Source organism: Cynoglossus semilaevis, chromosome 11, assembly GCF_000523025.1.
Source record: "Cynoglossus semilaevis isolate Cse_v1.0 chromosome 11, Cse_v1.0, whole genome shotgun sequence".
Taxonomy (NCBI): Eukaryota; Metazoa; Chordata; class Actinopteri; order Pleuronectiformes; family Cynoglossidae; genus Cynoglossus; species Cynoglossus semilaevis.
This window is the reverse complement of record NC_024317.1, coordinates 2,180,961-2,191,816: the sequence shown is the minus strand read 5'-3', so window position 1 is coordinate 2,191,816 and position 10,856 is coordinate 2,180,961. Positions and strand designations below refer to the sequence as shown.

Sequence of the window (10,856 nt, the reverse complement as noted above, 5' to 3'; positions counted from 1 at the left end):
GGCTCGCAGGTTCATGTTGGAGACCCTCAAACTGGGTAAAAACCTGAGGCCCAATCAACTGTGGGGCTTCTACCTGTTCCCAGACTGCTATAACCACGACTACAGGACTGACCTGAAGAACTACACGGGCCGCTGCCCCCATCTGGAGATGACCCGCAATGACCAGCTGAACTGGTTGTGGATGGAGTCCACGGCGTTCTTCCCCTCCATATACATGGGTTCCGTTTTACGCTCTTCAAAGCACGGGCGCCTCTTTGTGCGAAACAGGGTGAAGGAAGCGATGCGCCTGGCGTCTGTCGGTGACGGATTGGCGAACCCTGTGTTTGTTTACACTCGACCCACTTATATGAATGAAATGACGCTCCTCAGTGAGGTGAGTTGGTCGGAGAAACGCCTGGATGGTAGTGAAGCGTGTGCTGACTGTGTGTCAACCCTCTGTTTCTGTGCCTGTTCTTTCAGACTGATCTGGTCTCCACCATCGGTGAGAGTGTTGCCCTTGGAGCTGCAGGGGTCATCTTCTGGGGGGACACTTCGTACGCAGGCAGCAGTGTAAGAACTGAGTAACAAACGAGGAGATTGAAATGTTTGAAAAAAGGCGTTCAAGTTCTTTTTCCTCCCAAGTAATTGTGATTTTATTTTTTAAAGAATCAGGTGAGTAATGTTCTACAAAAACACTGAAAGAGACATAAAAGTCAACAGATGTTGAAAATAAAAAATCCCCTCCCAAAAAAAAACCCCTTCATTTCTAGAATTACGTGTCTGAAAGGAAGAGCTTTTGTAAAAGCTTTGAACCGAGGAAGGCTCCTGATGAAGAGAGACATCCAGTAACACTGGAGTATGTTACTCTAATGAGTACTGTAGTAGTACTGTGGTACTCATTAGGGTTCATTTCAAAATAAAACCTCATGTTGGGCTCAGTCCTCAACCTTCTTTGGTTGAGGACCGCCGACTTATAGGACAAGTTTTTTCCCAAGCAGAAGAATAAATGACAATAGGACAAGTTTTTTCCCAAGCAGAAGGATAAATGACTTTTAGGGTTAAGGGTTTATTAATAACTTTGTACAATTTTTGTGTATAAATTAAATCCATAAAAAATAAATATGATATATCATAAAAAGTTAGTGTGTTCTGACGGGATGTTTTAAGGCTCCTTGTTTGGCAAAAAAAGAACTTAAAATATTCAAATTCTCTTAAGAGTCTGTTAGGTAGATAGATACCTTCTTTTTTTAATGTTAATGTTCTTTTTCTGTTAGGTAGATAGATACCTTCTTTTTTTTGTTAATGTTCTTTTTCTTTTTTTTCCAGGGCAACTGCATTACCCTCAACAATTACCTTCAGGGACCGCTGGGTCGGTACCTGCTCAATGTGACTACAGCAGCAGAGCGCTGTAGTCAGGCCATGTGTAAATCCCACGGCCGCTGTCTTCGCAGAGTACCAGACGAGGGTGTGTACCTTCACCTCAGCGCCTCCACACACAGCATCAGCAGTCAGCGTGGCCGGCTGAAGGTGACCGGCGCTCCCGGTCAGACTGAGCTCACACTTTACCGCACACACTTCCAGTGCCAGTGCTACCAGGGGTACAAGGGCGAGGCCTGCGCTCAGAAAGAAAACGGCCAGAATAGAGCGCCCTCTGTCTTTGCGACCTGGCCTCTCTGCCTTTTGCTCCCACTAGGTCTCCTCACTCTGCTACACTGAGGAAACTAATACCTGCCTCTGTTCAACCTTCTTGATGTAAAGGTGCTCGGAAACCACACACTAGTGAAAAGCGATTGATTGATTGACGCAGTGACACGTCAAGGCGTGTCATTGGCCTGGCATCGAAGACGACAGTTTTACTGCAGCAATAAACCCATGCTATAAAACAAATGAATTCAGCAGCTAACCTTTAACATAAACCAAATGAAGCCAAATATACTGTAACGTCTTAGAGGCTTTGTTCTGCTCCATGCTGGACCTGACCTCCTGATTGGACGCTTTCTGCAGACTAATACCTTCTGAATTATTATTATTTTTTATTATTATTAATCTGCTTCAGATTCCCACCACAGTGATGCCTACAAGCAAATTTAAAGGTAATAAATTAAAGTGTTACTTTTTACATTTTATCCACATCGCTGCCTCAAACTGCAGTTTGTTGTGAATGAACTGAATTTTTCAGGCTTTGTTTCACACACGACTGAATATGTGTCATTTCACAGTTGTGCCTTAACTTGGCCCCAGTTTTTTTGTTTTGTTTTTTTTTTAAATACTTTTATATGATTTTTTTATTTTATTTTTTATTCATCTCAGCCCAGTTTTTTAAATACTTTTATATGATTTTTTCATCTCAGCCCATTTTGGGCACAGTTTATGGCAATATAAAGTCAACAATGTCTTCTGCTTTTTATAACTATGGTGAGGAAAATTCAAATGTTACGACATGACATTTATCAATGTCAAAGAGTGCAGTATGTGGTTGGTTGTAAAAGAAAATTGTTTCAAGAAAAATGCAGTAAATGTGTTTCTTTGTGAACACATACATTTGACAGGTTATTTGGTTGATAACAGAAAAAAATACACATAGTCACAGACTAAAAGCAAATGTAGGCACACATCTAAGCTGCCTTGTTATTAAGTGGAATCAGAACCTATACTGAAATAGAACATTTCGTGTTGGCTGAACATCAAAATCCTGCACTTTATACTTTTTATACTGTCATATTTGCTGGATAGAAAAGTTCATAAATTAAATGGCAGTTAATTGAAGTAAATTACTGTATTTATCCCTTTTAAACAATGTGTTGGTAAACACATTGTTTGTGAATTTAACTTTACTTGATCCTTCGCTCTATTCAGTTGAATCTATGGCGCATTTATCTTGATCCTAAAACATATCAGACTTAATGTAAAATAATAGATTTTCAATACACATTTGTTTACATTGTCTTTTTACACTTAAAATATTGTGGCATATAAGAAGCTTCGCAGTTCTTGAGGAGAAACTACAGCTTGCTGCTGTGTACAAAACTATCTGTATTTACCACATTCGTCTGCTGTCAGATGTTAAAGAATATGATTATGATGAATAAGAGGACCAAAAGGGCAAATTTTTTGGCCTTGTTTTTTTTTTTTTTTTTTTTGCTTTAGAAAGTTGCCTTTAATATCATAGCAAATGTAAGGCACCAACTGCTTTTAAACAACATACTGGAGTATTTAAAAAACAAAACAAAAACAAGCCTTTATTTTCAGTGCCTGTTTTGTAATTCAGTAAAATCCACTGCAGTGGATCATGGAAACGCCTGTGTTAAATGGTGTTTGGTCATTGTGTGTCTGGTCAGTGCTCACAAAGGGGCTACAGTTTTGTGATAAATAGTCATGATGATGGCCCTGATACCTGCTGACTTGTCATTGTTGTGTTATGGAGAAGAAAACATGTGGAGCTCTGTGTTAATCTGTTGTTGCCTTACGTACAGCACACATTCAATACCTAATTTTTTTTAAAATTTTATTTTATATAACAGTTTTACACACCTGTTATTTCCAAACCGTTTTTGTACCAGTTTGTTGATTTTTTTAATGTTATTTCTTGAAACCAAAAATTAAGAATTTAAATGGTTTTGTACATAAATATTTTGTATTCACCTCTTACCTTAAATTCTTAAAATATTAAATGTCATATGTTATAATCATGCATGTTTTGAGCCTCGTTCCTTCGGTTTTTCTTATATAATTCTTATATAAATCGTATGCACACTTCAAGTAAACGACAAGCAAGGAAATAAATACATTTTAATGTGTTGTTAAAAAATGACATCTTAAATTCGTTAAATTAATATCCACCTAACCATCTCTCTATCGTTGCTTTTTTTTTTTGAAAAGCCGGCCTCCACTTCCGGCCTCACACGGAAATGACGCACACAATGCCTATGCGCATCTACAAATATGTTCCGATTGGAAACCGACAGTTTAGTGTAAATCGCTGCGTATAGAAAAAAGTATTTCACTAGCTTCTCTCAATTTTCATACAGGGCCGCAATCATCTGCACCTGGTTATAAATCTAAGTACGATTCACATAGCGTATATATGTTTTTCCATATAATCTTGAATGAATGTATCGTTACAATTAGGGCCGTATGTGTTTAAATGCCGTCGGATGTGTTTGGAAATGTAACACCTCCATCTGCACTGCACCGACTCGTCCAACAACATTACAGCGTACAGGCAGCGATGGAGAAGACATAAAGACACCGGACAGCTTCGTCCTTGTGTCAGTACCGTGTTTGCTCCTCTCATCTGTGTCGGTATGTTTCCCGCTGCTGTTGCATTCATAATGCGTCATGTCAGCAACATCACGCTGTGGCTCAAGGATGCAACTCGTGTAAGAAAGACTCGCCGAGCAAATACGTCATGTCTCTCGTCTGATTTAACTCAATTATAATGATATCTTCGGCGCCTATTTGTCTTTCCTTACATTATTCTACGCTGGGCTGTTGCAGACATCTCGTTTTTCTCTGCTGTGCTTCTTTTAGTTTAATATTAGCATGGGTTTGTTTTTATGGATTTGACTGTGGCTGCTGCTGGGACTCGTGGTGTGTGGTCGATGCTTTTGTGATTTAGCGAAAAAACCTGTTGTCTCTAATAGGTAGCTGCAACTAACGAGAATGTTTTAATCATTTATTCGATGCACTATTTTTCGTTTAGCTTTTTTGTTTTTTGCCAATGCTTAAGATAAACAATTTGTTAAGAAAAGCTTCTTTCATATTGTTTCTGTTTATAACGCTAACGATTTGTTTGTCTATATTATAGAGGGCAAAAAAAAAGAAACCAACAACAAAAAAAACAAACAAACCCCAGAGCATATTTAAATTAAAGAAACAAATGAAGTATGATGTATTTGCAAATTTAATCAAATTGAATATCACTTCTATTGATGGACTTGTGTAGTGTCGATGCAGCCATACCCCTGGTAACCTTGAACACGTCTTTCAACGCATTTACTCCCCCTTGATGGACTTGTGTAGTGTCGATGCAGTCATACCCCTGGTAACCTTGAATACGTCTTTCAACGCATTTCATATTGACAAAGAGACCAATGTCCTGTTTTTTGTATACCCTTGGTGTAGGTCTGTGTGTCTTAACAATGCTGGTTAATTGTATGAACATAACCAACTAGTTTATCTGCTGTAGAAGTTTTAGTAACTGGATATCGACTTTTACAGACTCTGTTATAAGAAAGGTTGGTAGTTTGGTCATTAACTTAAACTTTTTTTCCCCACACACTGTCTTCTATCCTTTTTTTCCTAGGATGTCCATTTTGTTAAAATGAATTTCTTGCGTAATCGCCTCGTTGTCTTGGTCCTGGTTCTCGCGGCCACGTTGCTGCTGTACCTGCTGCTTCCATCCATCCGTCAGGGCAGCATGGAGCCGTCTCTTGAAGCTCAGAGAATGGGTCTGATGGCCACCTCCTCTCCTCCACTCACAAACATCAACGTCACTGTCCGCACCGGACAACTGCCCGGGGATCCACCGCTGTTCTTCAGAGAGGCCTTGCCCGTGGACACGGCAGGAAAACAGATATTACCGAGGTGGTTTATTTTTCTTAATTTCATAAAAAAAAAATAGCCACACTGTTGATTCATGCCAAAATGCTTCATTTTACATTTGTGACTACAGAAGAAATAAAACAGAATTATGACTTTGTGTAGGCTACAAGTGGTTCTGCTGCATGGTCAAGCCTTTACCTCCAAAACCTGGGAAGACCTCGGTACAATGGCCCTGCTGGCAGCCAATGGGTATCAGGCTCTGGCCATGGATCTGCCAGGTAGAAAGGAAATAAAATTATAACAATAACTCCATAATATAAATGATATATTGTGATATATTGACTGTGAGACTATTAGCAGTTTTATTATCCTGTAAAAATCCATATTGGATAGACAGAAAGAGAGAGCTTTGAGTTTTACGGGAGTTCCCTTGGGAAATTAAGGTTTTTTTTTTTTAGCATTGTTAGCTCATTAGCATTTGTAACTAATGATCCATTCTCTCCACCCTGACGTATTCTTGTTCTTTTGCGAAGGTTACGGAAAATCGCCGGACTCGGATGCTCTAAAGACCGACCAGAACCGGGTGGACCTCCTGTCTCGGTTCATGGAGTCTTTGGGGGTCAGGGCACCTGTGCTGCTGAGCCCCTCCATGAGTGGACTTTACTCACTGCCCTTCTTCATGAAGAACCACGAGCAGCTGCACGGCTTCATTCCCGTGGCACCGGTCGGTACCAGAGGATACACTCCACAGCAGTACCAAAGTATTCAGGTGGGTTTTGTTGGCGTTGGCTTCTTTTGATAACAAATCTGAGGAATGTATTTCAGTGTCGCTGTGTTTTAATTACATGACTGAGAAAAGACATTGACTTACTTCAGTAAATTAGGTCACCCATTCACTGTGTGTCTGTGTGGACATTCCCTTGTTCCTTTAGGTCAGTGGTTCTCCATTATTTTCTGTCCTCCTCTTGGGGACAGAAATGTCTGTTAATCTCTGTTTGGGCCCCAGTCTCGGCCCCACAGACCCTCTGTCCTTCTGACCCTGAAAATAATAAACTGTAGAAATGAATAATAATAATAATAATAATACATTTTATTTCTGGCGTGTTAAATGAAGAGAACCGTCATTGATTCATTCAGTCTGTCTTTCTGAATCTGTCACCAAATCAACTTATTCTCTATGAAACACCAAACTGTCCACTAGGGGGCTTCAGAGAACAATAGCAGTATGAGGCTCGGTGGAGGCCAACTGTTGCCCTGTAACTCTAACGTACATTTATTCTACATTCAAACTCGTTTTTTTTTTTTTTTTTTTTTGGTCTACGTCATTTTTGTACTTGAACATAGTCTTTAGCAAAGATGATGAGTTAGAAGTAAACAGCGACACCTGGCAGCTATGTTTGATTATATATATATAATATAAATAGATTATATATATTATATATATTTTTCTCCTCCACCATTCTTTGTGTGCTAGCTGTGAGACGATCTAGTTGGTTAGTATAACAATCCATCATGTCGTGTAGAGCAGCTGACTAAACAGACTCCTGTCGCTCCAGTCTGACTGCTTGGATAATGACTTTCCATTATAAATACAGACAAAGCCTGTTTTTGTGTATTTGTATGTTACTGAATGACTACAGATGATGACGTCAGGAAAAGCGAGTGTTCAAAGTGTCTGCTTTACTCTCGTGTACCGTGAGTGATCATTAGCGGCGCCGTGGGGGAAAAAAATCCAATTTCACTTAGTCGATCTGAAAACCATCATGTATTTATTGCAAACGATTTTTCTTTGTCCGTCAATGTTTAGTGACAGGGAGAACAATTCAATGCTCTTCCACTAGATGGCAACAAATCGCTATGAAAGCTTTTGAAGATCTTTGTGTTTTTTTGTACAGTATGTGTTGTATTTTGAACAGAACATTAAATATTGATGTTAATCTTGTTGAGTTACAAGTTAAGGTTCCATTTGGAGATTAATTTATTTTTTTATTGCCATAAATGATTTGGGTTTGTTTGATAGGGTTTGTTCATTTCCTCCTTACTCCTCTTTCCAGACTCCCACTCTGGTCGTGTACGGATCCCTGGATACAAACCTTGGGGCGCAGTCCCACAAGAACCTGATACAACTTCCCAATCACTCTGTGCTGAAGCTGGAAGGAGCTGGTCACGTCTGCTACAAGGACAAGCCCCGAGAGTTTCACCAGGGACTGATGGAATTCCTCAGCAAACTGAAATGAGTTGAGGTGATGGAAAGATGACCATACTAATACAAATAATAAATAAAAAGTTTCTGTTTATGTTGAGGTGGTTAGATTTTTTTTTTTTTTTTAAGAATATGATCTTTCATATTCGTGTCACCTTGGAAGTTTCTCTGCATGTGAATTGGCTTCGTCGCATGCCAAACTGTTCAGCATAATATTTCAGAGTAAAATCTTTTTTTTTCTAGTTTTTTTCTTTTTCTTAGGCAAAACCATAAGATTCAGCTGGTTTTTTTTTGGTTTTTTCCTCCTAATGGCAGCAGTGTGTACAGGTGTGTGATATTTGTGTCCTTCTTGTCTCCGTTGCATGAGAAATCATGGAATATCCTGGCTTTTAATTCACCAAATCAAATGGTCGGAGCTGTGAATATGAACAGGAACAGGTGTGTGTGTGTATGTGTGTGTGTGTGTGTTTTTAAATGGCATCTGTTTGTAGTTTTTGTGTGTAGTGTCATAGTAATCACTCCAGCTTCCAGATTATTTCCTTTTCTAACCAGAACAAATTCTCTAAAAAAAAAAAAAGAAAAAGAAAGAAGAAGAAGAAGCGCAGGATGTAGAAAGAATATTGTGTGTGTTGTTGTCTGTATATAAAGATATATGTAATATATTTGCAATTTGCTTGGACAATAATGCAGAACAGATTTGTGCAGCGCTTACAATAAAAATATAAATTGTGAGATTTGGGAGTGTTTTTACGTATGTTTATGTGTTTTTATATAAATGGTTATGTTTTATTTGAATGTTATGCTTTACAGTCACTCAATACAGGACGGTATCAACACACGATTCATCGTTAAAGGTGACGTCTCCAAACCAGAGGTGAAGCTAAATATCATTTCCTTTCTTTTACATGTATTTTCTTCTGTTTATCCTTTCTGTATTCATGTCTTATGTCCAATCTTTGTCAAATTTTTATCATTTTCATCACTTTATTTTTTTTATTGCCTTCATTTATATGTTTGAAAATATATATTTGTTGCCGGAAACGTGAGAAGTCTTTATTTTGTCCTGTACATCGGTTTATAATCACCGGGCTTTTATTTTGAAGCCGCCCGCCGGGTCAGTCCGGGTTGTTGGGTTTCCCCCCCCCCCGAACATTCTGGTCCGCCCGGGCCGGAGCAGTTGTTGCCGTGTTTACCCGGGTCCTAGCTGGGCTCTGTAGCTTACGGCTAACCGTTATCCCCAGCGGTGGAAACTGATCCTGCAGGTGTGGACGTCTTCACAGACACGGACAACGACGGTAGGACACGTTGTAGTGAAACCAGAGATTGAGAAAACTACGAGTGTCTCTTGTGTTTGTGTTTGTGATAACGTTTTAACGCCGCTCTTGTGTTTTTGGTCTTAAATTCCGGGTCCTCAGCGGGGAGTGTGAAAGAGCCACCATGCTGCCTGACAAAGATGGACCGGGTCCCGGAGGAGGACCGAGGTCTGCTGCCGGAGAAGACCCTTCCGTGAGTCTCTTCAGAGACTACCTTCGTCTGAAGACTGTCCACCCACAGCCGGACTACGGTGAGACACCAACACACACACATTCAGACCGAGAATGAATTCAAACCAATGATTAATCGACTACAGCTGTTTTATAAAACGTCACGTATTTGGTCAGATTTTTCTTACTTTTTTTCCAGATTTGTTGGTTTATTGCAGAGTGAAAATGGAATATTAAGTGCATTTAGTCAAATTAACGACGATTAACCTACAACAGGCTTCATTAACGACTATTTTTTTTAATTCAGTTTGATTAATTTTGTGTTAAATGTGTTAAAAATGTGTTAAAATTACACTACAAGAAAATAAATGTTTATGAACTGCTGCATGAGTCAGCAACTGTTTGAAAAGTCAACTCATCCTGTTTGATTTAGTGATTTTTTTTTTTATCTGATATTTGTTTTTTTATGGTTACATGCACTTTATTCTTTGCTCACGCATTAGCTCTCAACAAACTAACTGTTTACACTAGGGCTTTCTGTTGATTAAATATTTAACTGGAATGAATCACATTATCTTTCTGTCTTCACTCAGGCATTAATTCCACTTTTTTTTTTACTATTATGAAAAAAAAAAAACCACAACGTTAATTCCAAATTGATTCTAGTCTAAATGTGTGATGTGACAAATGTGTTTGTGCATTTTTCCTGTTGCCTTTGTGTAAGTACAGCATGTTGATGTTGTCTGACGTTCCAGAGAGAGTAAACAATGTTCACTGAATCCTAATGAGTCGACCAGCAGAGAAAAAGAGCCCAGTATGTGTGGATGTCACTCACACTCCTCATGTTGATGCAGAATCATCGTCAAAATGGTCAGAGATTAACTGTAGAACTCAGAGTTCAGAGCAAAAGTGCAATAAACAACAGTAGTTAAACTCCAGACCTTTCTCCACGACGGACGCTGTAAAAACAAAACTTACATCATATTTTCTAATGTGTTACTGTTTACCAGAGCCTACGTCTTATCTTGATCAATCATTTATGGCCTCCAGTTACACAACATGTCCATGAGTGAGGACAGAAGGTTCACCTGTCGTCTCCGCCGTCTCACATTTGACCCGTTTTACCAAAGGTCAGACACCATGGTTTCCTCAAGAAAGAAACTAATCTGCAGAGTTGGCTTTTCTGAATAGACTGAAGTTAAAGTTTAGTCAGCAGAGAGGAAGTCGACCCCGGAGCAGACGATAACTTAAGAATTTAAAAGGTTGCCAAGAAAATCCCGTCTGTCAGGTTCATCGTTCCATGTCTGTCTTGTTCACAGACAGTGCTGTAAAGTTCCTGGAGAGAATAGCAGCAGAGCTCGGCCTTCCTCTGAAGAAGATCGAGGTGTGGGTCCATACGTTTTTAAACATTTACATTTTATTATATTATCATTATTATTTCTCCCCACAGTAATAATAAACAAAGGAATCGTTTTTTTACCGATCAGGTCTGTCCCGGCAAAGTTGTGTCCATCATGACCTGGGAAGGTTCCAATCCCAGTTTGAAGTCCGTCTTGCTGAATTCCCACACGGACGTCGTACCAGTTTTCCAGGTATGACGTCGGCCTCTGCCGCCGTTAAAATGCTCTTAGAACCTGTGGCGGATG

At 39.4% G+C, this 10,856-nt stretch overlaps 3 protein-coding genes across 4 annotated transcripts in view; all 3 read left to right on the top strand.

Annotated features, from left to right (window-relative positions):
- Positions 1-2,262, top strand: part of hyal2b (hyaluronidase 2b) — a 4,810-nt gene extending 2,548 nt beyond the window's left edge. Inside the window, 3 exon segments of the mRNA XM_025060379.1 lie at positions 1-373; positions 460-549; positions 1,306-2,262. The exon segment at positions 1-373 is cut by the window's left edge and continues 52 nt beyond it. Of these exon segments, the coding sequence (XP_024916147.1) occupies positions 1-373; positions 460-549; positions 1,306-1,695 (853 nt within the window). The 3' untranslated portion in view covers positions 1,696-2,262.
- A 1,666-nt stretch (positions 2,263-3,928) lies between these two features.
- On the top strand, positions 3,929-8,458 carry abhd14a (abhydrolase domain containing 14A). Of its 2 annotated transcripts, none has more exons than XM_008319785.2 (5): positions 3,929-4,281; positions 5,285-5,565; positions 5,686-5,801; positions 6,057-6,292; positions 7,578-8,458. In XM_008319785.2, exons 1-5 carry the CDS (start codon positions 4,114-4,116, stop codon positions 7,758-7,760), a joined length of 984 nt encoding a protein of 327 aa, XP_008318007.1. In that variant the 5' UTR covers positions 3,929-4,113; the 3' UTR covers positions 7,761-8,458. The 2 variants fall into 2 exon arrangements, with proteins under 2 accessions (XP_008318007.1, XP_008318009.2); XM_008319787.3 differs by having other exon boundaries at positions 4,139-4,358.
- Positions 8,459-8,853: 395 nt separating this feature from the next.
- LOC103385797 (aminoacylase-1A) overlaps positions 8,854-10,856 on the top strand; it is a 6,493-nt gene continuing 4,490 nt past the window's right edge. Inside the window, 4 exon segments of the mRNA XM_008319784.3 lie at positions 8,854-9,021; positions 9,142-9,290; positions 10,530-10,594; positions 10,698-10,850. Of these exon segments, the coding sequence (XP_008318006.1) occupies positions 9,164-9,290; positions 10,530-10,594; positions 10,698-10,850 (345 nt within the window). The 5' untranslated portion in view covers positions 8,854-9,021; positions 9,142-9,163.

What these genes read in the sequence shown, in the direction of transcription:
- abhd14a (XM_008319785.2), top strand. Translation starts at nt 4,114, where the DNA reads ATGTGTTTAAATGCCGTCGGATGTGTTTGGAAATGTAACACCTCCATC. An exon ending in TGCTCCTCTCATCTGTGTCG is followed by an intron (nt 4,282 to 5,284) that starts GTATGTTTCCCG and finishes TTTTTTTCCTAG; the next exon opens with GATGTCCATTTTGTTAAAAT. An exon ending in AGCAGTACCAAAGTATTCAG is followed by an intron (nt 6,293 to 7,577) that starts GTGGGTTTTGTT and finishes TCCTCTTTCCAG; the next exon opens with ACTCCCACTCTGGTCGTGTA.